This window comes from Equus quagga, chromosome 19, assembly GCF_021613505.1.
Source record: "Equus quagga isolate Etosha38 chromosome 19, UCLA_HA_Equagga_1.0, whole genome shotgun sequence".
NCBI lineage: Eukaryota > Metazoa > Chordata > Mammalia > Perissodactyla > Equidae > Equus > Equus quagga.
This window is the reverse complement of record NC_060285.1, coordinates 41,983,085-42,008,377: the sequence shown is the minus strand read 5'-3', so window position 1 is coordinate 42,008,377 and position 25,293 is coordinate 41,983,085. Positions and strand designations below refer to the sequence as shown.

At 35.4% G+C, this 25,293-nt stretch overlaps 1 protein-coding gene across 7 annotated transcripts in view; it reads right to left on the bottom strand.

Annotated features, from left to right (window-relative positions):
* Positions 1–7,868: 7,868 nt before the first annotated feature.
* NAP1L1 (nucleosome assembly protein 1 like 1) overlaps positions 7,869–25,293 on the bottom strand; it is a 30,256-nt gene continuing 12,831 nt past the window's right edge. For 2 of the 7 annotated variants that reach the window (XM_046646119.1, XM_046646120.1), the window contains 14 exons: positions 24,941–25,026; positions 23,375–23,477; positions 16,964–17,105; positions 16,637–16,717; positions 15,785–15,913; positions 14,259–14,330; positions 13,302–13,441; positions 12,700–12,845; positions 12,586–12,605; positions 10,810–10,932; positions 10,358–10,387; positions 9,798–9,848; positions 8,696–8,767; positions 7,869–8,011 (listed from right to left, as the gene is read on the bottom strand). In XM_046646119.1, the coding sequence (XP_046502075.1) occupies positions 8,732–8,767; positions 9,798–9,848; positions 10,358–10,387; positions 10,810–10,932; positions 12,586–12,605; positions 12,700–12,845; positions 13,302–13,441; positions 14,259–14,330; positions 15,785–15,913; positions 16,637–16,717; positions 16,964–17,105; positions 23,375–23,477; positions 24,941–25,026 (1,159 nt within the window). In that variant the 3' untranslated portion in view covers positions 7,869–8,011; positions 8,696–8,731. Of the gene's footprint in view, positions 8,012–8,695; positions 8,768–9,797; positions 9,849–10,357; positions 10,388–10,809; positions 10,933–12,585; positions 12,606–12,699; positions 12,846–13,301; positions 13,442–14,258; positions 14,331–15,784; positions 15,914–16,636; positions 16,718–16,963; positions 17,106–18,185; positions 18,667–23,374; positions 23,478–23,760; positions 23,785–24,940; positions 25,027–25,293 lie in introns of those variants that run through there. The other 5 variants (XM_046646124.1, XM_046646125.1, XM_046646121.1 and 2 more) reach the window with 4 other exon arrangements.

Sequence of the window (25,293 nt, the reverse complement as noted above, 5' to 3'; positions counted from 1 at the left end):
TAAATCTGAAACCCTTCAGTATACGTGGCCCATGTGGCTATCCTACCAACCTCCATTCTCACAACTCCTAGCAAACTCAGCTTCCGCTTTAGATGTCCAGGTTTACTGTATTTACCAGCTTCCCTTTAGTGCTGTAAGCACAAATGATAGGTTCTTCCTTAAAGATGGTTAGATGCCAGGAGTCTTGCCTCCTCCAGTCCCATCCGCTGCCTAGAGCCTAGACATGATCGACAAGAGTTACAAGAGCCATTCCAGACAATAAAGCAACTTTAAAGATGGACGCGATATGCCAAGGACAAAAAAGTAGATGGAAGCCTGTCAGAACTTCCGAAGCTCCCGTACCAGTCCCAGAGTCTATGTTTACACCTAGGAATGAGTAATAAACCAACCTGTATGCAAATTCAGGGGCTGGGGGCGGGGAGAAGACTATCTGAAAACCGTTTAAAATTAAATCCAGATTAACTCTGGTCTCTAAAATATTTGATATTCTAAAATCTCTAGCTTAAAGAAAGTGCCAGGGCCTGCCCAGTGGCGCAGCAGTTAAGTTCGCACGCTGCGCATCTCAGCGGCCCGGGGTTCCCTGGTTCGGATCCCGGGTGTGGACATGGCACTGCTTGGCATGCCATGCTGTGGTAGGCATCCCACATATAAAAAGGAAGAAGGGCACGGATGTTAGCTCAGGGCCAGGCTTCCTCAGCAAAAAAAGGGGAGAACTAGAGTAGTTAGCTCAGGGCTAGTCTTCCTCAAAAAAAAATAAAGGAAGTGCCTATTTAACCACTACTTGTGTGCATGAGTATCTGCAAGTCAGTCAGTGCAAGTCTCTTAGCTGGTGGCAGAGGCAGAGGCCAAGCAAGGTGACACCTAATACCAGCTCCGGCACAGATCAACTGGATGGCCTTGTTAGAGACTTAACCACCATCCTTACATATAAAGAGAGAGTAATTACCATCCTCAAGTAGGAAGATAAAATAAAGCACTATTCAATTATTTTAAATGTTTAATACACATTTGGGTCTTTCAAAAATGCTGATTAAGATTTCTAATGCTATAAAAGCAAAGTCTCATCTAGTTTAAAAGACAAGCAGTACAGCAAGGAAGTTTTCTTCACTGTATATAACACCCAACCTTTGAAAAAATATCTGTATTTACTGGTTATCTTATACTTACCATTTAAGGTTGCTTTACTAATCAAGCTTGATAATTAGTTCATTCTGAATCATAAAAACATGTGTATATGTGGGAATCTCAATTGTCCAGATAAATTCAAATGATAAAAGATTCCTGTATGATACACCTTTTTTCTCCATAAACAGGCATAATTTAACCTTTCTTGACATTTCTGATCATTTTGGAAAACTATTGTAGCTCTCACTTTATCAACAGTATTGCAGACAACTGCATTTTCCAAAAAACAACTTGTGACCACTACAACATCCCAGCTCCTCACTTTTCCAAAGCCTCATCGCTCCTCGAGCAAGATGTAGTCCCCTCCCATTAAACTTGGGTAGGTTTGCAGCTGACTCAAGAGTACAAAGTGATGACTTCCCCGACTAGGTCATAAAGAGGATGCAACTGGGGCTGGCCGGGTGGCGCAGTGGTTAAGTTTGCACGTTCCACTTCTCGGCGGCCCAGGGTTGGCCGGTTTGGATCCCGGGTGCGGACAAGGCACTGCTTGGCAAAAGCCACACTGTGGTAGGCGTCCCACATATAAAGCAGAGGAAGATGGGCATGGCTATTAGCTTAGGGTCAGTCTTCCTCAGCAAAGAGGAGGACTGGCAGTAGTTAGCTCAGGGCTAATCTACCTCAAAAAAAAAAGCATGCGACTTTTGCCTAACTCTTCGACCCCAGCCACGGTGCTGTGAGGCAACGTCTACCTTAGGTAGAGTTCTAGCCACATGCGAGCTGAGATTTTAGTCAGCATCAACTACCCATGCATGCAGAGCCTTCGGACGGTTCCAGTCCTTATTCTTCAAAAGCTGCCCCTGCTGATGATTAGTAAAGCAGAAATGAACCACCCAAGCAGAGTCTGCAAAATAAGTCTTGTCAATGTTGAGAGCAGTTCTGTTATGCAGTACTAGGTAACTGCAACAACTACTGATACCTTCTCCACATTCTCATAGTCCCACTGAGTTTACAGAACAGTATACACAGTTCAGCTTTATTTTATTATTGTTTCAATATAAGTCACTTAGTATGTAGGAATATGACAACTCCAAAACACTTTGGAGTATCTTGATTGACTTATGAGATTGAATCAATCATTTAACTTGCTACGTGGCCCCATACAGTATTATGGCTGGTATACTGGAAGGAGTCTAGATAAATCCCAATTGATCTACATATACAAAAACTTGCTGTACATCCACCATCTTCCAGGCCCAGTACTGAAGTTAGGAACTCCAATAGGAAGCAAGCATCCTTAGAGCACTCTTGAACTGGCAGAACCAGTTCAGAACTGCAAAACCAGAGAGAGCAGATATTAATTTGATGAAAAGGAGACTACGTTGAACTAACAAGATATATGCACAAAAGACCAGTGGCAGGAAGGACAATTAAAAGGCAGCCAAGCAGAGCTGAAACATAATACCAATGAAGGTTAGATGGGCTGGGTCGCTGATGACCAAGTTGCTCTGAATGTTCTCTGTCCACTCACCAAGCTAGCTAACAGCAAAAATAAATCCAGCCTCGAATTTTGAAACTCAAATTGATCGGCCTAATTCAAGTCTAAAACCACATATGATCTCAAGACAGACACCTGTCTCACTGTCCACCCCTAGACTGCCCATCCTCTATGTCCAGGGCTCCAGGTAAATGTTAGGCATGGAGAGGACGGGCTGAGTAACATGACAACAGGGGTGTTTTGGAGCATGAGATACCTGAATACAATGAGACTTCATTTAGTTTTAAAGCAATGACTTTCAACAAACATCAAAAGCCTTTAAAATAGGGGCAGAGGTTTATATTTATCATCCAGTCATAGTCTCTGTGTTCTTCTGTACACCAACTGGGGCACATCTTAGCCAGGAGCCATTCTGCCTTTAGAGCCAACAAAAAAACAAAACACAACAAAAAATCTTCAACTAGTTCTGAAATTAACTCCTGATATCAATTTACAAGTTGACTTTCAACCACAAAGTCTAGGTTTTCTTACGTTTAGGACTCATATTTACTGAATGCTCATTATGTATATATCAAGTTCTAAACACTCTCCAAGTACTTGTTCCAAGCACCACAATCTCTCACAAGACAAATCATGGCTTCTTATTCCTATAGAGCAACCTCACCTACAATTTCCAACTGTATCAGCCACTAACTCTACCTATTTGAAGTAATGACAAATATGCACTGGGGTAAGGCTAGGAAAAATTCTACTGTGTTAGATTAACTTTGAAGTATTCAGTATACATTCTTTTAATACACTTCCTAAGTATGTCACCTGAAAAGGCCTAGAAACAAGGACATCCCAGGACAAACACACCCACCACCTAGACTTGGTTTCTAAATACCATTCTCCGTTAAAAGGGATCCTTAGAGAAAGAGCCAATTTCAGGGCTGAGACACAAAAGCATAAACTGAGCCCAGAAAATCCTTTTGAGCTATAAAGTAGTTAAGTGCTCAACACCAAAAGCATGTGAAACCAGCTTTAAAAGGATACCACTGCTCAAATTTTTGATAATTTAATCATCATAATGAATCCTGACTGCACACTAAAATTTCCTGATTTTGATTAACTGCCCTGTGATTCTCTAAGACTACCCTTGTACTGAGAAAATACAGTATTTAGGGGGTAAAAAGGCATGATGTCTGCCGTTTGTCAACTATGTCAAATGGTTTAGAAAAAAGCATGTATGCATACATAATACATAGCTATGTAGCAAAATCAATAGTGATTTAAGAATATACAGGAATTCTTCCAAGTATTATTAATTTCAGAGTTAGAGAAAAGTTGCAATATCAATAAAGCCTTCCCCTCAAAAACCAATGGAACTTGACTTGAAAGATTCACTGCAGATAATCGACTCATTATTTTAAAAAGGAAAAAAAAAATTCACCCCTTACTTTGACAGGCTAGCCCACTTTAGATCTAGCTCTAACTCAAATGTTCTTACTTTCAAATGGCTGACTCAGTCTATCACGTCTTACTTTAAAAATTATGTTCATGGAAGACTCACCCTCACTTGAAATACCTTAAACAGGTGGTTTTCAGTGTTTTAAGCCCTTTAAAAGGAGTTGTATGGCTAAGTCTTCCACAGCTTGGCCCCTTGTATTTCCATCCACTCTTCAATGCTGTCAATGTGCCCTGCACTGTCCTATTTAAGGACCTTCAACAGTTTATTTCCTCCAGTACTTCACCTGAACTGTTCTCTGCTCAGACGCTCCATCCCTCACTACACAAATTCTTACTCATCCTTGAAATCCCAGCTAAAAGCTCTCATACAAGTTTTGAGTATTCTGGCAGTAACTATTTTACCATTCCATGAAGAGTTTATCAGAGTCACAAATGCCAAACTTCATTACAAATGATCAAATTATGAATATTAATACCACTAACTCTTGATAAGTGATCTATCAACTTCTGGCACTTGCATTTTTGATCACTTATCCCCAGTTCCTCCTCCTTGTTTTTAAGAAGTCTAAAATACATGAGCTAAAAAGTATTGCTTTTATTTTAAGCGACATTTTACCCTGAGTTTCAAAATAATAGAACTCAAGAGATCTACTAAAGCTAAGACTCTCAATTTTCATATGAAAATTAAGCAATTAAGTTAATGACTTATTTCCTGCTGGCAATTTATTATTTCTAAATTGTTATGTTCCAGTTCTTATTTATTTTATACTTAAGGAAATCAGGTAATACTTTTTTTTTTTACTGAAAAACCTAAAAGTACCATGTAAGATCAAATGGAAGAAACACAAGATACAAAGCGTATTGTATTTTTTTAAATATAATTAACTAAATACATCAATTAAAATTTCTCATGGATAAATACTTATCCTTAAATAAAGTAATTTCACACTCCAACAAAGATGTTTCCATTTCTCTGAAATCACGTAAGTGATCCTTAATCAGTCCAAGAACTTGGCTTTTAATCCAAGTTATATTCTAATATCTGGATTTTTAAATCAATAAACAAAATCACTACTATATATCTGTAAGTTAATCTCAGTTAATTTTACTGTTATCATTTACATTTACTTTTCAGCTTTTGCAGACTTAGTGCTTTAAGCAGTAAATTACCTAAACTATGAATAAATACTTTCAAACAAAATCCAGTTCACAATTACTAAGTATATATACAGTGCAGAAGATTGAGGGGAAAAAAACTTAATCAGCATGATTTCTCTTTCCTAAGGTTCCTACAAAGAATGTATGCTTCTTCTAAACTATCCGTTTCTTTTGTACATTTAAAATAACATTTGTCTGGATGTAAATAGTCAAAAATATAACGACTAAAATTTTTATAAGACTAACCCATAAAAAATCGACTCAAATTCTAAACCAAGCCCTGAAACCAAGCATTCAAAGAATAAAAAGTTTAATATTTCTGCATGGTACAATAAGGTTTTCACAAATAATTCAAAATTTTATTTTTAATAATGAGAATAGCCTACAACTCAGATAAACCCACAAATTCATACTGTCTTACAAGCAGCAGTAATATAAACAGTTAATTCAGTTATCTTAGGAGCTTTATCATACACCAATCAGTATCATTAACCTATTCACAGAATAATGAAAATATTTCTATCAAAGCTAACGTCTCCTTTTCAGGTTTATTTATTATTAAATGATCTAAAAAAGAAATAGAGGTAGAATCCCATTTTTCTTAAGTACTATTCCATAAGCCAATTCCACACAATTAACATTTTTATGTCACAGAAATAGTGATACTGCTTCAGTGAACAAGGTAAAATAATTCTGAGAAATTACATAAACTTTGAGACATTCAAGTTAAACTAAAAACTAATCAATTTATGGAAATGTTGTTCTCTGTTCACTTACCATATTTGAAGGACCATAAAATGACAGTCAGAAAAATATTTTTTCAAAGTATTACTTTATAAGTGATTATATGGGATTTTACCATTTCTAGAGAGAAAAAATGAGAGAACTTCCTGGTAGTCAGTGCCTGGGCCAAAGGAGCCTATAAACTGAAAGTGTAAAGACAAAATGCAAAGTCTCAAAAACGTCTGTAGTTACAGAGTAAAACCTGCAGACCTGTGGAATCCCTTTCTTCCTAGTCTTCCAACAATGAACTCCACTCAGCAGGGCTTGGGAGGTTGCTCTTGAAACTATGCAAATTTACAGGCCATCGTGGCCTAAGCACAGAATAGCCTACTCTCTAAACATCTCTACTCTCTGCTCTTTCAAAAAAAGTATATATATTCATATTTTTTAAAAAAACTACCCAGAATATCACCAGTACATTTTACAAAATTAAATGCAAATTTTATTAAGGATTCAAATTACATATTTCAAATTTCTAGAATGGGATAGAACCATTTGGGAACTGGAGAGATGGCACAGATGAACACTGATATCCCTTGAAACTCCAACTTTATTAAGAAACCAATTCCTTTGCAAACCGCATCCCCCTTATATAACAAGACGAAATAGTATCTACCCCTTAACTTTGGCAATAGCTATGTCCTAAAGGAATGAAAAAGAAGTTGAGGTTTTTCTATTTCTTTAAGTTCACTGAAAATGGGATTCTATCTTTAGATTAAAATTTTTTAAGTTCAGAAAAAGCTGCGTTCAGATGAGCTATGGGTACCCCCCCCCAAAAAAAATCAGCACAGAATGACTAATCAAAGCAACCAAAATTGTTTTGAAAATAAAGAGGAAAAACATAAGGTGTTTCCATGGCATTTTTTTCCTACCAACTATTGCAATTGGTTAAGGATTTCCAGTAGTTAATTAAAATCTCAGGAGAGGAAGGGATAGTACTATACAAATAACGAACTGTGTTCATGTTCCAAAACCTTAACACTAAATTTTCAAAAAGAAAGCTCTATCACCTCTGAAAATGAACCAAATGTAATTTTATTAAGAGCAAGAACTCTGGGCTGTCTTCTAATTACAATCCAATTAGTCCACTTCACTGTCAAAGCTTTTAAGCTCATCACAAAAAATTAACAGTAATTAGCCTGAGGTATTTTAAATGTGGCTCTACAGTCTCAAATTTAATGGCATTTTTTCCCCTAAAAATGGTCTTATTTCTACTTTAGTCCCATGACCTCTGTATTATTTACTAAAATATGGTCATAACTAAAATATCTGAAAACAATCCTTGGACCTTTTGGAGTAGCTACTCATCTATCCACTTCTATTAAAACAAGGAGCCACATGAAGATCTGCAAGAGTATTGCCTGACCAGATCCAGAACAGAGGTACTTAACCTGTTTTCCAGTTTAATTATCCAACCCTGGTATGAATAAAATGTTGAATATCATACTTGTGGTACAAATAGGTCCAAATTTTTGAGCTCTTAATGAGACTGATAAACATTTCATAAAATTTAACCAATACGCCTTAACACATCTGTGAGGTAGTTAAGTAAACAGTTCTACCCATTTTAATACATAGCAAACAGAAGCATGGGTAAATGACATACTTTAAGCAATAAGAACTGGAATTAAGCACAGAGGCTTGGGGTCTTCTCTCTAGTACTAACCAAAGGAAACGAAATTTAACTTTTCAATCTTTCTTTTTAAAAACATCATTTAAGATTCTTTCTTATTAGCAGATGAAGTACCTCTTCCAAAGTTGGCACCCTTTTCTTCAATAATATGGTAAAATAGGGTACAACGCTTAATTCAAGCTAGGCCTCTGTTTCTACCTAAATTAGTACAAAATTAAGACATTATTTTGTGAGAACTAAAATTATATTTGACATTTTTATTTTAGGCTGCAAAAACAAAAGCAAGCAAACAAACAACCAACAACAAAAAACTTGAAACAGGCTTGTCAAATGATGTAAATTCATCCTTTCCAGGGAAGCAGAAGACCCTACCACAAAGAAAAGATGCTTAGTTAATGGAGGTTAAGTTTAAAAGTACAGTTAAAATAATGAGGCTTAACTTCTGAAAATACTAGGTTTTATTCGCCTCCCTGTGGTAACCAATAACCACACTATGAATTAGATTTCTTTGTAATTAACTATGTCACCTAAAATACAAAAATCCAATAACAAGCTAAGTTACTGGGTGTGGTCATACTGGAAATTCTTAACCATACACTTGTCCTGACAAATTTTGTTTCTGTTTTTTTAAATGATGAACGGTCTTAGTATAAGTCGCTGCATTTCTCTAACAAAGTAATGAAAGGCACAGCTAGTGCAGGCAAACAAACTCATTCAACTATTGGCTGAAAAAATACTTTGGTTCTTCAGGAAAAAAATTAGCAAGACAAAAAATGTTTCATTTAACTGTTCTGCTCATTTTCCTAACCGTAATCTAATAGTTACGTGATAAAAATACTCCAGAAGAACCAAACTATGTAGCAATGAATGAACATGCATGAGAGAATTGGTGCATTCAACATATCCGGCAGAAAAATTATAGTTAAAATGCTAGGTAGAACAAATTGGTCTTTAAAATATCAGTTCCTTTCTTTTAAAAAAAATTACTGTCTACCAAGGAAATACAAAAACATAAGGCTGTAAGTAAATAATAGTTGTGTTTAGGCTATTACAGTGCAGGTTATCCTCAAGGCCACATACATCCTGCTTCACTGCTGCTTGCACTCTGCTGGATTTTGATCCTTCTGTTAAAGGAAAACAACAAGTCAATCTATCTTTTTCTACCTGCTTCAGTTAATTTTTCAATAGTAATTAACTATCCTAATTATCATATTATCTTACGGTTCTGTCAAAATTTTTGCCAAAGAAATGGTATAGCAATGACAGCAAATTCTTTATTCAAATATTAGCTTAGTCACATTAATGCTAAAATAAAGCTCAAATTTTAAATTGTAGAAGGAACTCCATAAAATGAAACACACTAAGCCACCGTCTTAAAAAATAAAATAATCGAGCAACTTATGTTAGTTACATTACCAATTATTTTTGCCTCTTTAGAGATGTGTTATTCAAAAACAATAATTCCACTCATATTTAGCTGTTAAGAGTAATTCACACCTGTTAGAGAATATAATTTGATAACCACCCTCTCTTCTTACCTGCTCACTAGGTTAAAATTCTTCTGGATATTTTACAGCATTCAGCAAATGAATGAATGCATTAAAGAGAAACCAGAAGTTTCAAATGAATCCTGATCATGTACTATGTATTTTGGGAGATAAAGGGCTTTACTACCATGATAGGACAAATTCCCAGGAATAACGGACTGCGACTCTCAGAGATGGAGAAAAGAGGTGGCTGGGAGAATCGAACAAACATTACTCTCCTATTCCTGAGCACTCCTGCATTCAGATGATTTAAAAACTGATCTTTGTTTATAAGGTTCCTTTGGACGGAAAACCACCTAACAACACAAGCAAAAAGTAATTTAAAATGCTTCTACAAACTGTTTAAAAAAAAAAAACAAAACCAAGACAACATGCTATTAAAATCGAATCCTAGGGTTTACTAAGCCTGAAACTACGAAAAATACAAGGTTAAAACCAAAAACAAAAGTTTCTTAGAAAAGGTGCATTGAAATTACATGTACTGTTGAAATGCCACAGGGGATTAAAATATCTATTTAGTGGAGAAAAACAAACTTTACATGTAGAAACACCAACTCTTATTTAACCTGTCTTAAATTTAACAGAAAATAGCACTAATTTTGCTCACCTTTGAGTCATAGTCTGGATCATTTTCCTCATCTCCTTCTTCTTCCCCTTCCTATATTAAAGTTCAAAATGCATCCATGAAGTAGGTACACAGTAGGAAGAAATGGCTCATAATGTAGGAAGAACTTAATACAAGTTACTCTATAGGTCAACAGATTGTCATGATTACAGAGTTTGGTGACCATGCAATTTAATTTGAAAGCTTTAATATGAAAAATTTCCCAACACAACTTGAGACATCCAGACAGCTTTTATTGAAAAGATTTACTGCAGCCAACGTTGAAAAAGTTTACTGCAGCTTTTGACTTCTTCAAAGAGCTGATAACCCTGCAGCAGAACAGAATTATTTGAAATAAAAAAAAATGTTCTGAGTTTTGCAATTTATTTATTGAAACCTTATACATACATTGTTTGGCTGTAGAATTCTAAAATCATATTTTTTTCCAAAAACATTTTTATCCCATATCACAGAAAAATGATTATAGCAAAGGAATACATAAGTCATTCAATTTGCTTCTCAATGTTAAACAGAGAATTATTTGCTCATTTGGTAAACATTACCTCATCCGCTTCTTCACCTTCTTCATCATACTAAAAAGGGAAAAAAGGACAAGTTTGAATGAAATTAATAAACATTTGAGAATAGCATTAGTTACATCCATCCCTGTTTCCACCAATATCTAAAAAGAGGAAAAATACTTTCCCTGAGGTGACTGATTAGAAATTAAGGACAACAGATGCAGGAATCACTCACCTCAGTGCCATAATCTAAATTTGACAATTTAAAAAATTAAAATAAAGAATACAGTACAAGCATGAATAAAGTATCTTCCTATTAGCAGAAAAATAAAAACTAGAATAAATGAACCCAAAAATCCGAAGAGAACTTATTTAAAATTATCCTAATTTTGAATTATTCTCCCTTGCTTTACAGAGTTCCATGCAGTCATTAAGCCTCTCATCAGGGCCATCACACCCTCACCAACTGATCCCACTGAAGGACTCAGACTCACATCGTCGTCGTCATCTTCAATAGCTTCTCCAGTAAAGTATAACACTGATCTTGGGATTATACGCTCACGTAAAAAGTGACCAATTTCAAAGTCTGCAGCAAGGATAGCTTCAGCATCATCATCCTGTTTAAGAAAAAAAGCACAAAATTTAATAGCTTTAATATTTAATTTGGCATATATGAAACTCACGTTAAAATCATATGAAGAAACTCTCAATTTCGCTTTTAACTTTCAGTCATTTTTAAATTAGCTTAGGCGGGTGATCAAATAGTCATCTACCTATGCCCTGGGTTTACAAAAGGTTTTTAATAAACAGAAAATAAGTTAGCAGGCCAGTGTGTATACTCAAAGAAACTTTGGGAAATAAAAATTAGAACTGGTAATTGCTTAGTTTTTTCTGGCTTAAAAGAAAGATAAAAAAGCAACTTAGTTATACGACAGCAATTTTCCCTTAAAATGTTAATTATTGAAAACTCCAAAGGAACAAATAGTACCAAAGGATCTCAGGCTTTCATAAATAATATTAACTACATGGCACATAATAAAATACCACAGAGGATCACTTCATAATTCCTAAAAGACAGTACCCAAGCAGCTGTAGAATGCCAAATGAGGAAACAGTCCTACTTGAATAAAAGTGACTTAGTCAATCAAGGATTTCTATTTAATGGCAAAGCAAAGCATAGAAATGGTGCTAACACTATTCAAAATTTAAGCAATCCCATTTAGGTCCTACGATACTAAACAATGAGTAAACATTCTGTAAATTCCATGAATGTTTATTTTGATTCATCAATATAATCCTCTCTAATAAAACAACAAGAAACACAAAGGGCGCGGGGGGGGGGGGGGGGGCAGACTTTGAAGGAAAGAATTCTAATCACAGGTGGAGGTGTTCTATTCATAACTATCAAAGACTGTTTTGTTACCATCAATACTTGGTAACAGACAAAAAAAAAAACACACTTGAACACAAACTCTATCCCATTCACTGACATGAAAAGAGCATGAAACTCTATCTTAATGCTCCTAAGTAGTTCTTTTTACCTAAACCTCACGCGTTGTTTTATATTTCCCATTTCTGTCCTATAAAAAACACTAAGCCAAGCCAGCCTTTACTTTTTCAGGCCAAAATACTACTTTCCTTCTGCAGATCTGGTATAAGTGCCTTAGCTAAATCTATTTCAATTCAAAAGTATTCAAATACACATAATTTCTAATTCCATATATGTATAAAACTATTTAAACTACCTCATTTAATTCAAAAATGTGGCCAACAGAAAACCAAATTCATAACATACCTAGCTTACCCTACCTTCTCTGAGGTTGTTCCTCATTCCAGGCTATATGCCAGGCACATTTCACAGTTCCTAGTTATACGGCCACATAAATGAAACCATACTTCCATTGGAATAACAAACACAGAAAGAGTTCTAGCCATAACATGGTTAGAGGGAGTTTAGTAAATAGCATAAATGACTTAAAATACTCTAGTTTCAACAAAGAAGAAAACTACATATAGTCTTGAAAACTTGAATTCCTCACAGCAGTATCTGCAAGTCTTAAGAGAAAAGAAAATCCTTAGGCCTTTCAGCATTTCTCAGTGCAAGCACCATAGACATTCTGAATGGAACAGTTCTTCAAATGCATGAAGGTCTTTCCCACGCATTTCCAAGCCTCAGAACAAAATGCTAGCAACTATCACGCTCCCTGCTTTTGTGAACCAGTCCTTTAATTTCATATAGTAAACATTCAACAAGTGACAATTCAGCTTACCAGATCTCCGCTCTCAGGAACTGCAAAATTGAGAAGAGAAATCCAAGTGAATAAAAAATTAAACAAAGCTTACAATAAAATAATCATTAATACCCAAACTAAAGCACTGTTTACCTTCAGGAGGGGCAAAAAAATTAAAGAAAGAGTCATTGGAAACTGTTTTGGTCACAGTACGAACTGTCCCACGTCCCTTGTGTTTCTGCTTCTTCTTAATGGTTTTCAAAGTGACATTCTTTCCTTTTTTCCAGTCTATCTGGCACCTTCCAAAACAAACAAACAAAAAATCTTGTATCACAATTATCACATTACTTTCAATTGATAGGAGAGGTAAGATTTTTCTAATGTTATACTTTACTTCACATTTGAGGAAAAGATTGGTTCAAATGCTTTCCGTAGCAGCATAAAAAGAAAAATTTTATTTCTAAACAAAATTTTTCAATAAATATCTTTAACAATTATCAAAAACTCACAATATAATAAATTTAAACGTGCACTCCTTTGCAGAAATATCTGCAATAGTCTATGGGCCAAGGAGAATTCTAGGAAAAGGGATAGGATCTTCTCAGAAAACATTTTACTGAAATGTGTGCAGATAAACGAATTATGTACTTATGTATGTACATACGAAGCACACACACTAGGAAATACCAAATATCAAAAACCATAAGTAAAACAGAAACAGATATAACATTCCGTTAAAGTAAAATTAAACTCACCCTGTACAACCCATAATTTCTGGTCCATCAAAAGAAAAGGGATCAGAATCATCTGGCTCTGACCTCATCCTATATGTCTTTGTCAGCACTTCATTTGTGAAATATTCATTGGGTTCAAAGTGAAATTCTAAGACAAAGCTCTTTAAAAAAATTTAAAAAAGAATAAAAACTAATTAAATTCCCACACTATAAATTTCAATAAAGCTTAATCTCTGATTTCTTTATAAACATATAAAATTCTAAGTGATAATGTTTTTCCTACTCTGGCAAAGGGTCAGATAAATTCCAAATTATGTTAAAAGCAAAATGCGGCACAAAATAAACTGAACAAAACTTACACTACTTTAGCTTACACTGCTATTTAGTTAACAGGTTAACAAAATAGGTTAGGCATACCTAAGTGAACTGACCAAGTGCCCCTCCTCCCTCCATCCTCTCAGACAGGACTTTAAATCTTAGAACAGAACCTGAGCCTGACAGAGAAAAGGCCCAACCTTATTACATGCAATATAAGAATCTATGGCCTATAGCTTTGCCCATGCTTTACATAATACTACTGGTTTTGGGGAGAAGCTGTTGGCTGATATTTCATAATGAGAAGCAGGGTCCCTCTAACATCTGTTTTATGTAATTCCCAGACACATGCCTTTTAATACAGAATAAGCATTTTCTTATTCATGTTCCCTTGCTATTACTTTATCCATTTTTATTTCAGGATCAAGGATTCACTATATTTCGACAATAGTTTATGCTCAGAGGGAGGACAAGGAATAAATACTGCATCACAATTATCAATACCCAAACATTTATTTCCTACCAACAATTAAGAGTACCAAGTATTGGTTCTAATTTTTTACCCTCATCTCTAATCTTTGAATGCCACCTGTTTTTTAGAAAGCCCCTCTATCTGTAAACATCCAATGTTACAAAATTCAAAATATTTCAGAGTTCTTTTACCATAGGTTGGCCAGCATCTGAGAACTTCACTTTAATATCTTTCAAGTGCTTCAGAATAGGTTCATCATGTTCCTTCAAATTAAAAAAAAATTAAAATGAGTATCTAACATGGCATTTTAGGATTAGTGTTCTGTTACTGGACAATAAACACTTAGCTGACTAAAACATTTTACAGTGAAGTTTCATGTAATGATTATGAACCCTAAGACTTACTTCCCAGTTTATGGCTTATACTGAAGCTAATGTACTTAGTTCTACTTACTTCTATTGCCGTTGGCAGGAAAAAAGTGACTAAACAGAGAACTACATCATTATATAGACTGAATGAGCTGAAAAGTACAAAACCAAGTCTAAATAAGGGATGTTTGCTTTAACAATGCTTTCTGATTTTAACTGCTGCCTTTTCCCAGCTGCTGCTTGTTCCTTTCCTTCTGATTGATCCTTTCCTACTTGGCTAGAGTAGAAATGCAATGAGCAGTCATCATTCTGAGATGCCTTTCTTTTTCTTGACGTTAACTTCCAACAATCACGATATAAGGCAACAAGAACTACAAAGCAGATGGTAGTGGCTCAAGCAATGAACCTGATTAGGAGGGGCAGTTTCCCAGAGAAGGTGACATAGTAAGAGTTAAAGATCTGCATAGTATTTTCTTTTTGGAGTTAGGTTAGCCCTGAGCTAACATCTGCTGCCAATCTTCCTCTTTTTGCTGAGGAACACTGGCCCTGAGCAAATATTCATGCCCATCTTCCTCTACTTTCTATGTGGGACGCCTGCAAAGCATGGCTTGACAAGAGTGCATAGGTCGGCACTCGGGATCCAAACGGCAAACCCCAGCTGCCGAAGCATAACATGCAAACTTAACCGCTGTGCCACCAGGCAGGGCCCCTAGATCTTTACAGTATTTTTTTAAAAATACAAATGTTTCAGGGCCAGTCCCATGGCCGAGTGGTTAAGTTCACACACTCCACTTTGGTGGCCCAGGGTTTCTGCTCATTAAGTCACGCTGAGGTGGCATCCCACACAGCAAAACCAGAGGCACTCACAACTAGAATATACAACTATGTACTGGGGGGCTTTGAGACGAATGAAAAAAAAAGAAGACTGGCAACAGCTGTTACCTCAGGTGCCAATTGTAAAAAAAAAAAAAAAAATGCACATGTCCTTTGGAACACTTGCTTCAGACTCAAAAGGTCTTTTGAGTAAGACAACGGAAACTTTAAGTCTCTCCCATCCTACCTCCATACTAAGCATCTAAAGACAGAAGGCACTGCGCTACGAGAAAGCACCAGATGAAGATTGGCAATAGTCAAAGGGACAATTTCATTATCAAAGTTTTGAAAATGAATTACAATTTAAGTGACTGCATTAATCAAAGCTGCAATTTGCCCTCTACAAAAAACAGCTGTATCAAAAGAAAGCAATCATTCTATGAAGGTCAATAATGAAGAGACTAGTCATTATGACCATTTAAATTTGAAGAGTTTACCCTTTGAGGTAAACTCATGTTTTTAATGAATAAAATTACCTGAACCATATCACTGAGCAAGTCAACATTCTTAAAAACAGTCAACCAAAATTCAGGAATTCCCTTGGGGTCTTCTTTTTCTTCATCCTTTTTCTCATCTTCAATCTTGGCCTTTTCTTTCAGTTCCTCCTTGATAAATGACAGCATACATTATTGAATACCTACATTAATCTCTTAATAAAGTCTTACATCCCCTTAACTTACATGCAGTGGTAGAATTATGGAAACAAACAAACCCTCAATCACTAATTATAACTATCAGCCAAAGAAGTTCTAGTCCAACTGTGTAAGCACTACTGTTACCCATACAAAACCTTACTTCTATAAATACTGCTATTACCATACCCTCCTGGGACCAGGAGCTGCAGAGCAAACAGTTTTAGGAAAAAAAAAATTTAACTTCATGAAAAATAAAAACTTTCAAGCATAGCAAACAGGAAAAGCAAAAGAAATATAAACCTATCCAATGCTTCATCCCTTCGTGTTCTCAATCAAAATATTATATTCCTTTAATCAACCAATAATAAAACAGCAATGCTGGAGAAACAAGGTCATGTAACAGAGCACTGGATTTGTGTCACAACTCTGCCATTTATTAGTTATGGGCAAGTCACTTAGAGGCCTCCATTTCTTCACTTGAAAAATGGTAACAATCCTTTGAATTTCATCACGAAGTTCAAAAGAAAAGTTTATAAAAATCTATAAACTTTAAGTATTATAAAAATTTAAGAAGAAAGTGAATTTGGGTACAAATGGTGCTAGGTTGAACAGTGGCTCATCTGTGCTCATTATCCATCTCACAATAAAGAAAATATCTCCAAGGTATAAAAATACACTAAAGTTGTTACCAACCGAAATTTCATCTTCCTCATCTGGTTTCCACTCACATTCTTCTTCCGTAGGTTCATAAATTGCATTAATAATCTCAAACCGCTAAAATGATTTAGGGGAAAAAAAAGGGAAGCATAAAAACTCTTAGCAGCCAAGCTAAAATCCAGCTGTTTCTCATTAAGGATTTAATTAACACGTACCACAACTTGAATTGCTATTACTGATAGTTTTCCCAAATACCTCATAACCATTTTGTTGAGAAGTCAGAAGAAAGTTTGTTTATATTTCCAGAGCTTTATCATGTTCTCAAATTTTAGACAAATAAATCAAAGTAGAAGAAATCATTACCTTATCAAATAGAGGCTGATAGAGAACAGCATACTTTCTTTCAAGATCATGAACTTCCTCATAAAATTTGGCTTCTATCTGTGCACATTTAACTTGTAGGTTTTTGAGAGCATTCACTCGTCTTTTAACTACTCTAGGCAAGCTGAAAGGTTAGAAAGCACCAGTTACATAGCATCACAGTGAAACACAAGTCACACTTTAATCATACTGAAAGTATCAAAGTTAGTGAATGACAGGTTTCCTATTTGAAGTAAAAGGTATACTCAAAGTAATTAAAATTCAAGAGATAGAAATACATGGATCTCAACTATAAAACATTTTAAAAGTGGAAATTAAACCAGGTACAGTAAATTGATAAGAAAACGTAAACCATATCAACAACTCTAAATCTTTCATTGTAATCAAATTCAGCATTAAACTTGTCAGTGTTGGCATCTCAGCTATAAAATGTAGCTTTTAACTTTTAAGATAAAGTTAAAAAGCTATGGAATGACTATCCTAACTCTAAGAACAACAATGATAACCTGATTTTTTAAAAAATATGGATAGCCCACCTGTACTAGTTATTATTAGGGGAAAGGAGGGGAGCATATGCATATGGGGAAAAAGAATGGTATCCTACACCACTGTTTTCTATTTTAGTCTTTGCATTTAAATTGAATTTGAAATTGTATTAAATAAGAATGTGATATGAAGAGGGAACATGGATTTTTTAAATAACAGCTTTATTGAGATATAATTTACATATCATACAATTCACTAGAGGGCATAGATTTAAAGGTTATATATACACACCTAGCTTTTGAGCTCCTTGAAGAATGACTAAACTTACGAACCCCTCTACCACCGAAAAAATGTTCATATTCGAAATTTACCTAACTTCAGGGAATCTGTGCAACAGATCCAGAATCTAGGTTAGAATTTCCTGCTGTAGACAGATTGTTTTAAATCAAATTCTCTTAACCATTAATTTAGTTAAGATAATCAGAAGTAAAAAACAAATGCCTAAAGATATCAACTTTTTATTTCTTACAATTAAAAGTTTAATGTTCTGTCAAGGTGGTGAAATACCAGGCTGCTGGGCTGCTGGCCTCCCCCCTACTTCGCATCTCAAAAAACATCAACCCTAGAAACTTTAAGAAGGAAACAACTATTTCAGGCACACTCATATACACCCCGCCCCCCCATGAGCAACTGCTGAGTAAGACTGAAAGGTGCCTACCTGGCAGAGGACGAGCTGCAGCCTGGAGCGGGAAGGAGACGGCCATGGTGGGTAGCAGGGAGGACCGGTTGGAAAACTTTTCCAAGAAAGCTTTTTAAGTTCTGCGCTTGCCTTGCAACACTCATGGCCTGTCCCTTTCACCCTTCACAGTGCCCAGCAACACAAAGAGCTGATGAAAGCTGGACTCGTTCAGAGTTCACAAGCACTCACTTCTCCACACACTCCAATCCAGGTACAATGGATTACAACCAAAATAAACTGCCTCCTCCCAAAGCAGCCAAGAAAAACTGCCTGGAATTGTCAGCAAAATTGAGTCTGCGGTCTCCTTAGGCTCATCCCATCCCCTTCCCTTCAACTCCAGGGAACTGTCAAAAACCAGAGTCTGATCTTCAGTCCTCCCTCAATACTAATTATTGGACTAATCTATATCACCCAGTGTGCCTGAGCTCTAAGGTCAAAATAAGTAGACACTTGAGAAGTACAATTTCCACAACAGAATGAAATATTTATCATCTGAAGCAATATTACCAAAGAATTTGTACAAATATGTATATATATTTAGAGATGAGGGAAGATACTAACAATAGGAAACAAGACCAAGAAATCTAATACAAGGTGGGAATATTAGGTATGAAAAATACAGTTAACTAAAATAACCAACAAATAGGATTAAAAGACAGGATCGATTCAAGAAAAAATCCATGATGTTGAAAAGCTCTCCAGAAAGGCAGCAGAACAGACAGAAAAGCTACAAGATATGGATAACAAATGTAGCAACAGCTGAAAAATAGAGAAGTGGCTATGTACAGAAATGAGAAAAATTTCTCAGTGTTAAAGCAATCTAAAAACCCTTACTCTAACCTCTAAACACGTTAATGAGATTTATGAACTTCAAAGTCAAAAGAAAATTCGAAAGGTGTTCAATGAAAAAAAGTATGTAACCTACAAAGGAAAAGGAATCAAACTGACATCAGGCTTCAAAAGAAAACACTGGACACAAAAAGAAATGATGTGAATCTTTAAGATATTTAAGAACTTTGAAATAATTTTATAAGCCAAACTATTACTCAGATATGAAGGCAAAATAAAAACTGTATGAGGTATATCAACCTTGAGTAAGTATGCCACACATACTCATTATATTCATTAAAAATAATTTTTGAGGAGCCAGCCCCATGGCTGAGCAGTTAAGTTTGCTCGCTCTGCTTCAGCCACCCAGGGTTTCGCTGGTTCGGATCCTGGGCACGGACATGGCACGCCTCATCAAGCCATGCTGGGGCAGCATCCCACATACCACAACTAGAAAGACTCACAACTAAAAATATACAACTATGTACCAGGGGGCTTTGGGGAGAAAAAGGAAAAATAAAATCTTTTAAAAAAAATTAATAATAATAATTTTTGAGGAAGTAAAACAAACAAATCCAGTAGATGCTATATATAAGTTATAGGTGGGCAGAATATCTTGGTAGATTTTACTGTTTCCTTGAAAGGAAAAACAGAGGACTACAGAAAGTGTTGGTAAATTTAAGAAATCAACAAGTAAATAAACTTAGGTATTAAGTTACAAATCATTTTACATAATAACAAAAAACAGAATGCATTAACTTTAAAACCAGCAGAAGAAAACTTGATCTATCCAATGGAAAGCAGAAAAAAAAATAAAGTACAATAAATTAAAAAATAAGAAAAGATGGCAGCAATTAAGACCAAAATCAACACCACTTCCAAGAAAGGAAAGAGTTTGAAATTACTAATAAGGAAGCAAACATTCATACTGGAGTAGGATACAAGGACGGAAAAAGACATTCCAGGTAAATAAAAACCAAAAGAAAGCTGGAGTAGCTAGCTTGATATATCAGACAAAACAGAATCTATGATACAATCCACAACTGACGGAATTACAGGAAGAAACAGATAAATTACGTGGAGATTTTTAACACAACCTTCCCAGAAACTGTTAGATCAAGCAATCAATCAATAAGCAGAAATGAGAACCTAAATAAATAAGCTTGAGCTATTAATTTCAGCATATAGATCTTCACACTTAACAGCCACAAAACATTTACAAAGCCATAAAAGATACAGACTACTTAAAAAAAAATCAAATGAACTAAAAGCATTCAATTAAAGAAAGAGGAATAGAGCAAATCCAAATAAGAGGGAAATAACATTAAAGTCAGAATAAAGAAGCAAAAGCAAAAAAAAACCAATATGGAAATGAAAAAATCAAAAACCTGGTTCTAAAACAGATTAACAAGATTGAGACAACTGATAAAACTACTGAAGATGCAAAATAGAATACAAAAGAGAAAATAATCAGATTTTTTAAAAATTATACACTAAGCAATTTGAAACCTAGATAAACAGCACGCATTTTTAGAAGAATATAAAACTCCAAAATTGGCACAAGAGAACTTGAAGAGGTCAATTAGCATAGTAAAAAAAGAAAAAGAGGGGTTGGCCCCTAGTGTAGTTGTTAGAGTTCGCACGTTCCAATTGGGTGGCCTGGGGTTCATGGGTTTGGATCCCAGGCTCGGACCTACATGATGCTTATCAAACCATGCTATGGCAGGCATCCCACATATAAAACAGAAGATGGGCACAGATGTTAGCTCAGGGCTAACCTTCCTCACCAAAAAAAGAAAAAGACAAAAGAATTCCCCAAGGCCTCTAGTTCCCAAATACCAAAGGCCCAAGTCAATTTTTAGAACAATTCTACCAACTGTCCAAGGTACAGTTAATTCCTATCTCATACAGGTTGTTCACGAAAACAGGGAAATTTGCAGCCCTGTTCACTTCATTAGGCAGTTGAAACCTTGACTCTAAAACCGGGGTATAGAATTACCATCCCCTGAAAGTTTCTTTATTGTATATACATACAGGCACATATATGCACACACAGGCTCATTTCACTAATGAATAATACTCTAAATAAAATATTAACTACCCAACTCCACGATGTGACAATACATCATGATTACGTTTACTCCAGGAATGCAAGGCTAGTCTGATATCCAAATATATATTTCCAACTAGACATGTATACTTAATTGATTCAAAGAAAGTCAAAAGACCATCTGAACTGATACAGGAAAAAAGGTCATAAAAAATCAGACACCAAATTTAATGGAGGGATGGTATACCCATCCCTGGTTAAGACTGGAAATAAGAAACAGATGCCTATTTTTAATGCTAATGTTTAACATAGTACTGAAAGTCCTGGCCAATGTTATAAAGAAAGAAAAATGAACATACAGTGTGGTGTAATGTAGATTAGAGCTAAAACTGCCATTATGTGCAGATAAGATCTTTTGGTTATGGTAGGAAAAAAACAATTACTACAGTAAGTGTAGCAAGGTTTCTGGATACAAGATCAACTTAAAAAAATCAATAGCACTCCTCTCTACAACAGCCAACCAAAACATACAATAAAAAAATAAGATACTGTTTACAACAGCAACACAACTAAAGTATACAGGAATTAAACAAGAACATACAATGAATAAAACTTTGTAATAAAACACACAGAATATGATCTGCATAATACAAGGATAAGCATGAGACTATTATTAAAAAGATGTAATTCTCTACCATGTTAATCTATATATTCAATGTAATTCCTATCAAAATTTTAGTTTTTTTGTTTGTTTTTGAGAGAACCCTGATACACTTACTGTCAACCATATGTGGGATAAAGTTCTACAGATGGTTAGGACAATCTTAAGAGTGTGTTGCGTAGAGGGTGAGGGGTGGTGGAAAAAGCAACTCACCTTGCCCTTATTAAGACCTACTGTAAATCCATAGTAATTAAATGTGACAATGGCAAAAGAATAGACAAAAAGACCAATGAAATAGAAGAGTGCTGCTCAAAGACAAACACAGGTGTTCACAAGAAACTGATATGCAACAAAGGTGGTACCACAAATAAATGGAGGAAGAATGAACTGCTGAGTGAAGAACTACAAAAACTAGCTCACTAAAAAAGAAAAAAAAAAGGCATTAGATGCCTATTTACACCAAATAAAAGGTGGACTCTAGAGGGCTTAAAGACCTAAAGATGAAAGGTAAAACTAGTCAATTGGAAATGTAGAAGGAACCAGGAAGGACTTCTTAATTTCAAAAGAAGAAGCCATAGGTCAAAAAATATAACAGACATAAAAATTAAGGACTTACGTTTAATGGAGGATGCTACAGATAAAAACAGAAATGATACAATAGGTTATCTACGAAGTCTAAAAGTGATAAGGGATTAACACCTAGAATACATAAGAACTCCTGCAAAACAAGAAAAAGACAGTAAATTCCAATAGGAAAATGGGCAAAGAGTACAAATAAGCAACCTAAATAGCTCACAATCATTATGAAGAGAAGCTCAAAACTCATTAGAAATCAGAAAATATAAATAAAACAAAATGAGCCTGTACCTCTTAGATTGGTAAAAACAAAAAAGCTATAAAGCTGAATCATGCCAATTGTTGGCAAGAATACAAGAATAAACAATGTTCATGCACTGGATACAGTCATCCTAGAAAGCAAGCTAGAAGAACTTAAGGGCTTGCATACTGCATAACTAGGAATTCCATTCCTACGTATATATCCCCCAAAAATTCTTACACAGTTCCTTAAAAGGATATGCACAAGGATGACCACCACAATGGAATTCAATGGAGCCTAGAGGGAACGAATCCACGTGTCCATCAAAGAAAAAGGGTAGAATAACAACATGGCAGACATACAACACGAGAACTGGGCAACATTTAGAAGCTAGAAGCTACTGACGAGAGATACAAATAGATAGCAACATGGATGGATCTTAAAATCATAAAGCTATGTAAAAAAATTATAAGCAGAACAAGATATTTGGGCTATTATTAATAATTTATATCACCAATGAAATAAAAAAAAACTGTATTTCTTCTACTTCTTTGCATTTCTAACAAACCTCTAAAGAAATCTCAGCAATAGCCAAGATCAGTATATTTCCTGTGGAGATTAACCAAAACAAACTTTAAAAGACCAACTTTAAGTTGGTGGTACACAGCAAAATTTTCAACTCCCCAATAACCCTGTATCAGATACTGACAGACAACAGCTTTCCACTACTACGTAAATAAGTCCTAGATGGTCTTAAAAATAGATACACCTGCAATGTTGATCATAGAAATATGAAAAAGAAGAACTTGTACCTTTCAATGTATCCTGTTGGTGTTTCTACCAGACCATCAAGTCTTTCTTGAAGGGCTGCAAGAATCTGAGGATTTTGCATCATCTGAACAGTCAGCTGACGCGCTTTAAAAAAAAGGGGGGGCATCGAAAGAAGGATTTTATGAAAATGTATTACGTTATTTTAATAAGGACAATCCAATCATGAAGTTTCCCTAATCAGCCCTTAAATCACCGGTATGAGTAGAGGTGAGCAGCAGGCTAAAGAAAATTAACTCTAGGAAAACCCAATGTGCAGGAAAAGTTCAGACTCCTAATGACCTCTACTGCACGCCACTTCTCAAGGCCATTGCCACAACTACTATGAACAATTACCCTTTCTCGTCCTACCGTCTTGTGTTTCACCCACCTGGCATTTTGGGAAGCTCAAAGCTTCATCCAGATGCCTATCTACGACTCTTGATAATCCTCTGAAGGCAGACAACACATATCAGAAAACTGCAAATATAGTGACAGTTTCCAGGCTGGGAGAAAGACAGAGTGAGTGACCTGAATATTTGTTTGATGCTTGTATAATGTGCTTGTGTGTATCTGAATAGAGAATGTTATTAGTTGAGGTAGTCAAAGGCTGCAATTAAAGCCAAACACAATTTGGTTATTAATGGCACCTAAAAATTATACTCAATCCAAAGATAAGCTAGATTTATGAAAACAAATTATTTTCCTTCTTCTTTTTCAACAGACATTACACAAATTGCCATTAATTTTTCCAATTATGTTTTTAAAGGTCAATTTACTTCTAATATTAACTTGATTATTGGATGATAATACAGTTCTGATAACCAACATGCCTTTAGAAATATCACTATTGGCCACCAAGGATACAGTCCTGTATCTTTTAAGAAAATGTTGCAAGATGAAAATTGAGGCTAGAGATTCAGTTGTCTTTTCACAATTAACCTCATTCTGGCTTAAAAATGAAAAGCTGAGTCATCTTACCGCAATATTCTTGGCCCATATCTACAGGGCATAACCAAAAGCAGTATAATCCCCTACCGCCATCACCCTTTAAAATTACTTGCTAAAGCAAATTGTGAATGATTTTGTCTACATTTAATAAATCTCTGTTGTTCTTTGGTTGGAATGGCTTCAAAAAACAGACATTTCCTACATATTAAATACTAAACATGTCCAAATAAGTCTAAGCTAGTGTTATTTGTTTAGAAGCACCACCAAAAACAACTCCCACCACCACCTATAGCATTTCTAAATTCAGATAAACTCCCGGTGAGCTGTTTGACACAACTACGCCACATCACTCCAGGAGTAGGGGGTACACAAAGTGACTTCTGATGGGTTACTACAGCCATATCTTCCTCCCTTACTACCATTCCATCTCCATCTTCCCCTCCTTTCCTCCCTCCCACCTTCTCTCTCACACAAGCACACACACACAAACCATTATTAAACTGGAGGTATGGGCCAGTGGGTAAAGTGGACAAGGATCCAAAAAGAAAATGGTACTATTATTATCGCCTAAAAGACAGCTGCCAGTAAGCACTGGTTCCTAAAGTAATTTAAAATAATACCTTTGATTTTTGTTTCTTCACCAGTTTCTTCTTCTTCTACTTCTTCAACATCATCCAAATCTTGATCAAGTTCAGACTGTTCTTTGCTACAACATCATAGTATCACACCAAGGTTCAAACGTACCAATTACAAAAAAAAAAAAAAAATTACAGAAAAACTTCAATTCATTTTCTAGGTTAATATGCCTCTTTCAAAAATATGAAACAGGAAATCCAAACGGTAATTCAGTTTGCTAACTTCATTTGTAATTAAGTACAAATTGGAAGTATTTAAAATTTCATTTAAAAGCATATGGTCAAAAATAAAGTTTATACTTCAAGCTTTAAAATGTGGTTTGATAGGTTTTGGTTCA